The sequence below is a fragment of the Phycodurus eques genome, chromosome 15 (genome assembly GCF_024500275.1).
Source record: "Phycodurus eques isolate BA_2022a chromosome 15, UOR_Pequ_1.1, whole genome shotgun sequence".
Taxonomy (NCBI): domain Eukaryota; kingdom Metazoa; phylum Chordata; class Actinopteri; order Syngnathiformes; family Syngnathidae; genus Phycodurus; species Phycodurus eques.
Window position 1 is genome coordinate 14,660,418 of NC_084539.1, and position 12,149 is coordinate 14,672,566.

Sequence of the window (12,149 nt, forward strand, 5' to 3'; positions counted from 1 at the left end):
TGTGGTTCACCTCTTTTTGCTCGAATTGCATCAAATGATTCATTGTTGGCAGTGATGATAGCTTTTTATTAAACATTCAAATGGATTTAGTTCAATTAATTACTTGAACAAATTTATTATAAGAAACCATCCCAGCGTTATTTATAGTCTTTTAATTTACACGTACAGTAAACCGTAGAGAGCAGGAACATAGGTTATTTAAATACATCTGCAGTTTATAATTATAACATCTTTCTCAGGCAATGACAACTTTATCCATTCATTTGGTCCAACCTATAAACATGATGGATGAGTTTTCATTTTACACTTTGTGACATTGACAGCAACATTTTCTTTTCTCTTTGTAATAAATAATCCTATTTTTAAGGTCAGGGTCTTAGGCCCCAATACTGAAATGAAAATAACAAACACATTTAAATCGACTGTGTGGATGAATACACTCACATGGAGCGTATGTACAATTTTTGTTGGGCTATTTTACAAGTTCAATAAATACAAGTTGTGTCCATTCAGCATCTGCAGACATGACAAACCAATAAAAAAGGCAGCATACTGACACACCTTTGGGGGAAAGTAAAGCCTTTAATTTATGATTTTTTTTCCAATTATTTTAAAAAGTATCTGGGAAAATGTGTGCAAAATAAAAACATACCTATTATGATACTTATCTGGAGTATACTTTATGACAATATAACAAATAATGTTCTTTTTGAGGTAACATTTCCTGCATGTTTATGATGAATAGGTTCACAGTAAATAATGGCTGATATGTCATTTACAATTATCACAGCAACAAAAACAGTAACAACAGCAACAATATTAGCGTGAGGACCATCCTCATCCAGTGTGTTTATTTACAGCAGCAGTTCTGAGTCCTGAACAAAACAGTCTTGACTTAATCTGACTTCTTTGTACCTTTAAAACTTGTTAAAAAGCCAGGTAGTTCAACTTCAGTAGATTAGCCTTTAAGGCCACCAGGTAAATTCATGGTGGGCATCTTTGGGTCCCGCTTGGTGCCTTTGAGTCTGACTGGGGATTTTCATCTGAAGTCATCAGTTTGTTTCTCTTTTAGGAAATCAATCCCAGGGAACAGGACAAATGTTTCAGGTGCAAGGAATCCAGAGAAATGTCTGCATTCTACTATGTCTTTTCTACTAATTTAGTTTTATCATTATTATCATTTAGGGGGAGGTTTTGCTGTAGTGGTACACTCGCCTGACTTTGGTGCGGGCAGCGTGGGTTCAGTTCCCACTCAGTGACGGTGTGAATGTGAGTGCGAATGGTTGTCCGTGTCTATATGTGCCCTGCGTCTGACTGGCGACCAGTTCAGGGTGTAGTCCGCCTTTCGCCTGAAGTCAGCTGGGATAGGCTCCAGCGTCCCCGTGACCCTAACCAGGATAAACGGTGTTGAAAATGGATGGATGGGAGGTTTTGCAGAATTCTTCTTCCTTCCAGGTAAGATGACTCAGCCTGTGAAAACAAAAACAAAAAACATTACAATTGAGTGTTAATGCTGTTTCTGGATTATACTGTGTGTTTTCTTATTGGTAATCCATAATTTACGATAGTTTATAGAATTAAGTTTAGACAAAATTGATACCAGTTTGATGCTGGTTAAATCGAATGATGGAAAAGTAAATTACATTGATTTCTAATGACTGAAAAGTAAATGATAGTGATTTATATAGACTGTAATGATTTAACTCTTAATTCTAATTTCAGTTAAAAAAATATATATTTAAATATCACAGATATGATAATTTTATAAGGTTAAAATTTTGAATATTCAATTGTTTCCTCATGTTGTTCATAAAGGATTGGGGAAACAATTTAAAATATGAATAAAATACCTTTAGTTACCTTTTATCTACTTATTAAGATGGGAGCTGATCTTTTCTTTTCTAATGATGTTTGCATACGGAATCTGAAGGACACAAAAGTTGAAATGTTAGTATACTGTCAAAGGGGAAAGAACACAGTAAATAAATTACTGCTCAATAGTTATTTAGGTGGATAAAATGCATGCTTTTTCATATGAATTATTATCGTTCTCTGAGTGCGCATGCAGGCTTTGTGACCATGCGCACACAAGCGTGTGACAGAAAGCAAAGACAAATGGAGTCTGTCAGTCAGCTGTGATGATTGATTCAGATGCTGCACAGCAGCTTTCTCACCCATGAAAGACAAAGTAGATGATTGCACCTACACTATGTTTGATTTGGATGCGCAAATAACCAATAGCAGTGCAGTCAATTGCTTTATTGTTACCACCAACAAGAACGCTGGGCAAGTTTTTAATATATATTGTATGTGTCTATTTATTAACTTAATATGCTTAATAATAATTAGGGCTTTTAGCAGTGAGTGCTATGTAGTAAGCATCGTTGTTTTGTATGCATTGCCTTACCATCTGTAAATGCTGGACCATCTCTTCTCTGTACGCTAGCTCTCTTTTCATCTGGTCTTGGAAATTATCTGGAATGATTATGACACTCCATTGAGAAACCAGTTCAGTGTAATTGATAGAGAAACTGCAAATGTGCACGTTGAGGAAAGTGAAGGAGAAAAGGAAAAGGTGAAGCGAAAGGTTAAGAAGACGAAGAAGAAGAGAAAGAAGTAGGAAAAAGTAGCACTCACGGAAGACAGGAAATGGGGATGTGCCCTTCAGAGCATGAAACTCTTGCTCCAGTCTCCTCCGAAAGTCTATCTGCTCCAGCAGGACTTTCTGGAGCTCCTCTGTCGAGGACAAAGACAAAAAAAAAAAAAAAACAGGATGACGTTGTTGAAAAACAACTCTCAGATGTGTATGCTTATAATGCCCCTGTTCAAAATAACCCCAATCGGCAACTTGTTTCAATATTGCCAATGTGTGTCATCTTTATGTACCTTTCTCCATATTCTCTAGATCCTTCTTAAGTTGCACAGGAGACGCAGCCCCTTGACTTTGATCACCTGAGAACACATAGACAGTTTTAGATTAATATGATTGTATTTTTTTAAGACATATGAATCCACCACAACACAGCTGCTAATATAAGTACGCATCACACACGCTGACCTTATTTATCAGCGTTTGGATTCTTCGTATGTAACTTTGTGAGTGAAACGGCTGTAATTAACCAAGTGACCTCTAGATGTCAGTGTCGCATTGTACTAACGACTGGATGCATTGGCCGTTTTGGTGGGTAGAGTAGCCAAACATTTTATTTTAGAAAGAGTACTGTTACGTCACAATAATTACTTTAGTAAGAGTCAATACTCAGTGAAAAAAAAAACCTACAAATACTGAGTAACTGGTGAGTAACTTCTGATTTACTGTTTTTTTTTTTTTTTTTAAATCAGCGGTTTGAATGTCATATAGGGAAAAAAAATCTCTGACCAACTAAAACAAATAGATACAAATAAAAGTAGCGAGCGGAATGTAGTTCAATGTAATGCACTTAAAGTGTTTCTTTTTCACCAAAAATGCTCAAGTATGTTGCATTAAAACTACTCTGACAAGTACAATTTATCCAGAAAGTTACTTAAGTCAATGTAACAGAGTATATGTAGTGGGTTACTACCCACCTCTGTATATGAGAATATTGTGGTTGAATTGCTGTAGTGTTGGACAGCAGCATCAGTTTTAGTGATCTTTGGCTACAAAAGAGTCATAAATATTGGAAACACCTTCCAGGAAGATACGATGAAGTTTTAAACCAAACTGAGATATGTTTCGGTTACCTTTTTGTATTTACCTACAAAAAGAGAGGTATGGGAGAACAAATATTTTTGCTAATTTCATCCTCGATGTACACTTGTTCCTCAAACATCTCATTTCGATGGCACGAGTTTGAAAACAGCATGATGTGATAATCTCCCACGCTCAATGTGCATGGTCTCCTCCAGTCATTTCATATCCTCCTTCAGCCCTCCTATGCTCTTTCCTCTCATTTGGAGCAGAGAGTTCCCCTTCTCGTCTCTCCTTTTGCTCTCCTCTCTCTGTCTCATTTGACAAGCAAATTTGCAGACACTGCCCGAGGATAACAACCTCGTTTGACAGTCAATTAACCGTGAATAGTCAAAGCCAAAGCGGTTTGCATTACATAAATGGAAAATTAGATTATTATTTTTTTCTCTCCCTAGAAACAGAGGGAGAGTTTAAAGACAGCGGAGGCGGGGAAGGAGGGGAGGGGAGGGGAGGGGGTTGCGCTCTCAAAGGAGTCAGGCCTTCTAATCACGTAGAGCTTCCCAACGCCCAGGGAGACGTTTGGCAATCAGGGGAAAGGTGGTCTCATTTAATTTGTTTCGTGTAATTTTTCGAAATACATTACACATTATGTGCAGGGATCATTACGATGCGTGTGTGTGAGCGTGTCCGGGTAGCGGGAGTGTGTGTGTGTGTGTGTGTGTTCGTGTTAGTGGGGGTAGATATAAATGTTGGCGCAGATGTCATAAAGCACTTTTAATGTCTTCCTGACAGATATAAAAAGGCAATAAGATGTGATCTTTTTCGAACGGCAAAGGTTTTTTTCTTTTAGCGCTGAGGAAGGGGGGGGAAAAAAGGCAATTATGTCTGCGGCGATATTGGTCTAGGATGGAGGGTGCCGGCGCCGCTGCTTATTTCTGAGCTGATGTTTTCTTGTTGAACTAGAACGGCCCCCCGAAGAGCAACAACCTCGGTGACAACTCGGCTAAGCAGCTTTACACAGCGCTCTTCTCTGTGTGTTTTTAGGCATTTCATTAGGTACACTTGCACCATCTAACAAGATCCAATACAAGAGTTGTATCCGGGAAAAAAAAATAAAAAACCTTTACACAGATAATTATGTTACGTTTTCCTCTGTCAGACTTCAATATTGATCTAAAAAGGTGCTCAATGTAAATAAGTAAAATTGCTTTGAAAAGTAAGCTTTTTATATTTAACAATTGAACAATTTTGATGATGATGATTACACTTACCTGTTGAATGCTTATAAATGCGATTTTTTTAAAAACTGAAATGTAGCTTTGATAGACTTTTATTGGTGTGGATTGATTTTCGCCAAATTAAGATTAAGATTATTATTTTGTTTCCCAACATTTATTGAGCCAAGGCACCCACTTTGCATTAGAAAAAACTCCGGCCACACAACCAAACAAAATGTATCACATATGAATCCTGAAATAATGATGACCTCATCTCAATTTACAGACAAATGTACTTACTCAGTGTGAAATATGGGCCTGTTTATTGAACACAAAACTGACATATTCGCAGGAAGTTTGATGATTTAGTGTATTCTCTCGTATGAATGGCAACAGGTAGATACCCAGGTTTATTGTGCCTTCTGTCAGGAAGAGCATTTCGTTGTTCTGCCTGTTACTATATGCATCTGACACACCTAGATGAACAAAGACATATTTGTAATTCATAAATAAGAAATCAAGTGCAATTGGATAATTTCCCTTGATGACCTCTCACAGCACACTAATCTGCTGCGGCACCCTGGTTGGGAATCACGGCTGTTTTAATGTGTGCACATTAATAAATCTCATTTGCTGTCAATGGCCCACATTTGCGTGGTATATAGTAGTTAAGTAAGCCACAGACAATATTTCTTCTGAAACAAAATTCTGAGTTTTTTAACAAATCTGCTGAGGTGTACTTGATTATGATGAGCACACCATCACACCATTGCTAAATAAATACCTCCATGACGCTGACTGGTCTTCATTAGATATAGTACGGGTGTGCAGACAGTAGTCTTATTTGATCAAAATGAGGTAATATGAAGTACCAGACAGTTTTGTTCCCCTTTAAATGTTGCAGTTAAAGTCATTTTGCTTAACCTGCAAATTGCACTATTAAAATTTCAGGCTGTCATTGCCTGACAGCATTAAAGAACATGGGGGGGGGGGGGGGGGGAGTCTACCTGAGCTTTCCCTCCAGTAGTCCGGTGCTGGTACTGATGTCTCATTCTCGGCTCCAAAGAAGCTGTTCTGCTCTTTGTTTTCATCTGGAGAAAAATACAGTTTTAAGCCGGTCATTTGGATCCTTGTCAAACATAAGGTACGTGCACATATTGTGCCAATGTTTGAGTGTGTGTTAAATAGTGCACCACCACAAAACAAGCAGAGGACGTCAGTGTGAGAGATGAGAGCAGAAAATGAAACATCCCAGATATATGTGACACATAAATCCCCGCACTCAGACACTCAATAGAACAAAGCTGCCATAGAATAACTTGCTCAGACATCAAATAATAAGAAAAAAAAGTGTTTTTAGAAAAATGGATAGTAAGTCAAAGCTGCTTTAATAATGTGTCTGTGTGTGTGTACCGTACGTAAGACAAGTGCTATAAATTACAACAATTTCAAACATCGGTGCGCACCTGACATGGAGTCTTTGGTTGCGTAGGCAGGTAGTCCTTCATTTCTGTTTTTCTCTACCTGGAATCAGATACACAGTATGTAGTTATTATTACATTTGTGTGTAATATACTATAGAACAGTGGTAGAGCACAGCAGGTTTTTTTTTTGTAGTTCATTATGTATAAAATCTGTTTTCAATGAGTCAGCACTGGGATTTATTTCTAATATGATATGCTTTAAATATATTGATAGTGTTTTTCTCTCTTTGTATTTCTCTTCTGCCACTGCCGCCTCCTCCGTCAGAGGCTAGGTTAATGCAAGCGGCAACAGGTTAAAGATTAGAGTTGCCCTAACAGGCTGAGGTTACAATGAGAGAACAAACAGACGGTGGCCATTAAACAGCCCACATGCCAGGGTCTATTAACAGGGATCAGGGTGGGGTGACTGTTTCAATTCCTACAGGGAGGAGGCAGCCTATCAATCTGCTTATGCAGATCACATCCTTGCCTGCTGCAGCACCATTTAAATAATAATTAGCTGACGTGGCCTGCGGGGATATTTACGTTTTTGTAAGTTGGGTCTTCTCTGTGCGAGGGGCTGGAGCCGGAGAGCGGCAGGCTGGCGGGCGATGAGGCGGGCAGGCTGGGGGACTCCTGTCGGATGGGGTCCACAGAGGAGGGGGGGGAGGTGCTGGGATATGCCGCAACACTCCCCCTCTCATTCCCCCGGTCTTCCCTGGCACTGTTGCTCACTGTGGGCAGGAACAGGTTTGTTTGATTCTGCGGGGGCCGCCCGGCGAAGCCCCCATCTTCTTCTTCGTCTTCCTGCTTAGAGGACTCCACGTCCACCTCCCCGTCCTCCTCGCTTTCCCTTCCCTCCGCTTCTCCTTCGCCCCCGCTTTCGCTGCCGTAACTACAGCTGCTGCTGGGCGAGAGCCGTGGGTGGCGGTCCGACCCTGTGACGGCGATCCCCAAGTCCTCATCTGTCACCCCGGTGACGCTTCCTCCGTTACTGTGGAGTTTAGCGATGCTCTCTGCATCTTTGATGACAGGGCGGAAGGCTGAGCCGTAGCTGGGCTTCCTGGTTTGGAGTGTGGGGTTTTCTAAGAGTTTGAGCCAGCTCTCCGAAGTCACAGGCCGAAGGTCAGGGGTTATCATTGTACAATCGGGGTCAAAGAGAGCAGATCTAGATGCGGCGCTCCCGTTATTGGGGGTCACGTTTGTACTGACGGCGTTCCCGTTGCCAGCTGGAGCTCCAGGTTCAGAGGAGTCAGACAGATCCAGGAAGGCTTGCCGAAGGGAGGGATTGTCAGCCAGGGAGGAGAGGCTGGGCTGAGGCTGCAGGTACGTGGGCACGGGGATCCCACCTGCTGCTCTCGGGGGCCAAAACATGCAAAAGGGAGGATAAAAAGTGTCCTTACGTCCGGGCCATAAAAGACCCGACAGTCCCGTCGCTTTGTGTCCGGCTGAAACATCACTATCCTCTTTTTTCTGCTGGCAGAGGCCGAATGCTGGGAAGGGGTAAGGAGATGGGAAAATCGACGTGGGGGGAAACTTTTGGAGCATGCCGAAGCCTTTGCTCGGGACGGGGATGACGGGATAACTACGCGGTGTCTTACGGGGGGACAAACCACCTCCTTCAAGGTCGTCTTCATCTTCAAAGTGTGCTCTTTTCTGCGCACCCAGGTCGCCTCCCATCATGTGAGGTACCACCGAGCCTAGGGTTTTCACGGGACCCATGGAATGACAGTGGCCCGCAGAGGGCAACGCCCTCTTCCGACTTCCTCCGTTGAACATAGCCTTCACATCTTCCCAAGCGTAAATTAGCTCGTCAGCTGGGTGTTTGTCGCTAAGTTTGAGGTGCCGCCGCCAGGAGTTGAAATTGGCAGCGTCGGGCTGAGTGTACTTGGCGTCTGGCGTGCGGTGGGAATGAAAAATGAACTTATTTGGGGAGAAGTACATATTGCAGAAGGAGCACTTGATGCATTTGGCCCGTGAGCTGTTGTAGCGTGCGGGGATGAAGTTACCGCGGCAACCCCAGGCGCACTCATGCGTCACGTCGAAGGCGAAGTTGTCGGGCAGCTTGGGAGGTATGTTCTCTCCCAGGAAGGACTTGCAGAGGCGCTGGGCCTCGCGCTTGGTGATCATGCCGCAGCGGCGTGACGAGATTGGCATGGCCCCGGCGCGGCGGAGGATTTCCAGCTGAACAGGAGTGCACTGGACACAGGTGATGCCCAGTGCCACGCGACGGTTATGGATCTCGTTGTAACTGTAGTTTTTGAGGAGCGTGTTGGAAATCTGCGCCAAGCAAAGTCTGTCGTTGTTATCGATGACCAGCGACACAATCGGAACGCCGTACAGGATGACCTGGCCGACCTGATTGGGCTTGAGGGGCGAGGAGGAAGACGAAGGTGAGGGCGAAGATAAGGAAGACGAGGAGTGGTGGTGGGTGGGCCGGGGAGGAGTCAGGGGTTCCTGCGGGTAGGGACCTGTTGAGTTTGTCATGATGATGTCACTAGGGTTGGAAAGATGGGACTTGTCCATACTGGCGCAACCAACCTGCAGACAGAGAAATTATAGGAAATAAAAGAAAACAAGACAGAAGATGTGTTGATGCTGCAGGAATAAATGCACTTGTGCGCCATTTCCAAACAGGACACAAAATATAGATATTTATCATGCACTGAGTGTGTGTGCCTTTAAATTAAATTGAGAGCCTTGCTTTTGGACCTTTTTCTTTGAGTAACTGTATTGTAGAGTTTAAGTCTAACAAATAATAATAATAATAATAAAGGTGTCTTTATAGCTAATGAAGATTAAAGTACAGGAGGATAAATTGATGTTAAGATATAATTATTCCAAATTTTAAACGGTCAGCATCTGTCCATGTAATTCAGGTGAGACAGTGCACCTATAACATACGTGTCCATAATACATTAAAATGTGTTATAAATTCAGAGTGTAAGTCATGAATTTTTGTTTTTAATATTAAACAAATTAAAGTAAGCTGTATACAAAGTATACATTTGATTGTTTTATTTTTTATTTTACTAAAACGCAGTGCAAACCTCAAAAGTCAAGGTTTAGTATTTTGAGAAGGATTAGCACGCATCAAAATACAAACTAACAAAATGTTACAGTAATTCTGTGGAACATTTTCAAAATATTTCCTTTTCATGCAGGAACCTGCAGCTTCACTAAATCAGTTACATTAAAATGATCTCAGCCCAAATAAATGTGTCCATTATGAGTCAGGCATTACAACTCAATTTTGTAGTCTGTATATTTGCAATCTCCTTTTGACTGAACTTGTCTGCATTATCATTTTTTAGATTTAGAATCATTTCAGGTCACTTGACTTTTGAAGTTGTCCAAGTTCTAAACGGAAAGAAGAGGCAATATGCTTTGTTATATTGCGACACAATACAATTTAATATTTGTGTATCGAATTTAAAATCATGTAAAAAGATATTTTAACTTGAAACGACAAAACGTAACGAACGTGAACGTCCGATGGCTATGTTAATATATATATATATATATATATATATAAAGAGATTATGCCCTTATATATATGTATATATATATATCTTTTTTTTAATCATTCACCGATGCTGTATTATGTATAAAAAACAATGTTTCACAGAACAGATAAGAGCAACAGCATTTTTAAAGGACATATTCAAGACGCTCTTATTCATGGTGTGCAACGCGGACAAAATATTTTATCACGTAAAAGATAAAAATGTGGTCTAAAACTTTTACTGCGCATTAATGCAATTTTGCGGTATCACCACCAATTTATGAGCCAATGTATAACATTGGAGGGAAATTCTTTTGAATTGATTTTTAAACATTCACTAATGGGGGATCCATTTAACGTGCTTTGTTATTCATGGAGTCGCATACTTTTATTTTTTATATTTTTAAATGAGCAACAAAACGTAGATTACAGTGACAGACCCCACAACACAAACGCAAAATAATTCATCTTTATAATTAAAACCGCGCAAGCCGCATGTCATTCGTGACATTAGTTGTTTATTTCCAATTGATCCTTGAAGTGTCAACTTGCAATTGTCGAGTGCTTACCTCGACCAGCCGAGAGTCCTCCAAACTGTGAGTTGAAAAAATATCCCTCTTACTTGAAAAATCACTTTCTCCTACATAACAAGAAAAAAATGCCTTTTTTTTTTTAAGCCAGCAAATATGTAACCACGAGTTAATGGTAGCGGCGTTTTTTTGTTTGTTTTTTTAAATTGTTTTTTTTTAATTTTATTTTATCGGATCTACCTTTAGTGAAGCCGCTCGTAAAATGTGACTAAACGGCGGACGCACGATCCGTTTTTATTCGCCTTTTAGAGGAGCCACGCGCCGAGTTAATCCGTCTCTCTCTCTCTCTCTCTCTCTCTCTCCCTCCCTCCCTCTCTCGCTCTCTCTCTCCATCTCTCTCTCTCCCCCTCCCTCTTTCTCTCTCTCTCCCTCTCTTTCTCTCTCTCTCCAGTTTGATTGGCGTGTGGCTCGAGCTCAGCCCATCACCTCAACGCACATCATACAAAGTTCAAGTTACGAAAATATCGTAAAATGAATTAACTATCGCACCGTGTCACGTTGTTACAATAAACATGTATTACGGTCGTCGTTTAAACGAGTTTAACGGTGATTTTAATTGTTCGCAGTACAAAGACTGCTGTAGCACTGATTAGGGCCGCGTTCCGTTTAGTTTGAAGCTCAAATGTGATTGGAAGGCAAATGGAAGGTATTTATTTATTTTTACTTTTTATTTTTGGTGGTGTTATTTAAAAAATAAATAAATAAATAAATAAATAAATAAATAATAATAAAGCAATACAATCTAATGGTGGCCAGAAACTTTAGATACTGGAGAAAAACTTCACAACCTCAATCCTGCACCTGCAACCAAACCCAATTAACAGTAGGTGACATTAGCCAAAAATCTGATTGTAATAATCATTTAAAAAAAGTTATAATTACACATGTAATATCGCCCCTCCTCCTTTATTCCCCCCGACATATAGTGTATGTCAGCCCTTCTGGCCTCAGTGTTGTTGGGTTCTAATATTGTGTGGGTTCATCAATGCCTTGTGGTGTTTGGGTTTTTATGCTTGTGAATGCATGTCGTATTGTTTTACGGATGCTTTTCCAGTTGTGATTAAAAATGGTGCAGGATGGCTATAGAAAATGGATGGATGATGAAAAAACGTTTACAGGCCAAAATAGAGTTTGCATGTTCTGCAGGTTCCTGCTACCTCCGATCCTTAAAAAATATGCATTTTAAGTTAATTAAAGACTCAGAATTGGTGTGAATGTGTGTGAATGTGCTGGTGAGTGCTTATTTGTACTGTATGTGTCATGCAATGGTGACCAGTCCAGGGTGTATGTAGCCCACCTCTTTCCCAAAATCAGCTGCATTCGGCTCCAGCTCACCAACGACCCTAATGAGGACAAGTGATGTAGAAAATGGATGGCAAATTAAAATGTGTCTCTCGGGGTCAAACTACTTTTTCACCAGGCTTTTTTTTCTTCCCTTTCTACTTGTGCAAGTTGTTCTATGAGTTACAAAAGTTTCGCGCTGAGGGTCCAAATGAGTACATTGTGCTACAAAAGGCAGTAACAATGCACCTAAAGAGGGTCTTACATGTTGCAGCATTATTTATCTGACTAAACAGGTAGGGGTCTAAACAAGTTATTCTCTCAAAAGTCCCGGAAATGTTTCAGCTATACTCCTCTGCTCCACTTGATCGAGCAAGCTCAATTACTCCATCCACTAAAAATATGCAGCCAAATTACAGATGG

The 12,149-nt window shown here is 40.7% G+C and overlaps 1 protein-coding gene across 1 annotated transcript; it reads right to left on the reverse strand.

The window, feature by feature from the left end:
• Positions 1-136: 136 nt before the first annotated feature.
• Positions 137-10,628, reverse strand: skor2 (SKI family transcriptional corepressor 2). Its single transcript, XM_061698673.1, has 9 exons — positions 10,425-10,628; positions 6,897-8,891; positions 6,354-6,411; positions 5,895-5,978; positions 2,887-2,952; positions 2,638-2,736; positions 2,408-2,475; positions 1,861-1,924; positions 137-1,470 (listed from the first exon to the last, which is right to left on the reverse strand). Exons 2-8 carry the CDS (start codon positions 8,874-8,876, stop codon positions 1,868-1,870), a joined length of 2,412 nt encoding a protein of 803 aa, XP_061554657.1. The 5' UTR covers positions 8,877-8,891; positions 10,425-10,628; the 3' UTR covers positions 137-1,470; positions 1,861-1,867.
• Positions 10,629-12,149: the final 1,521 nt, after the last annotated feature.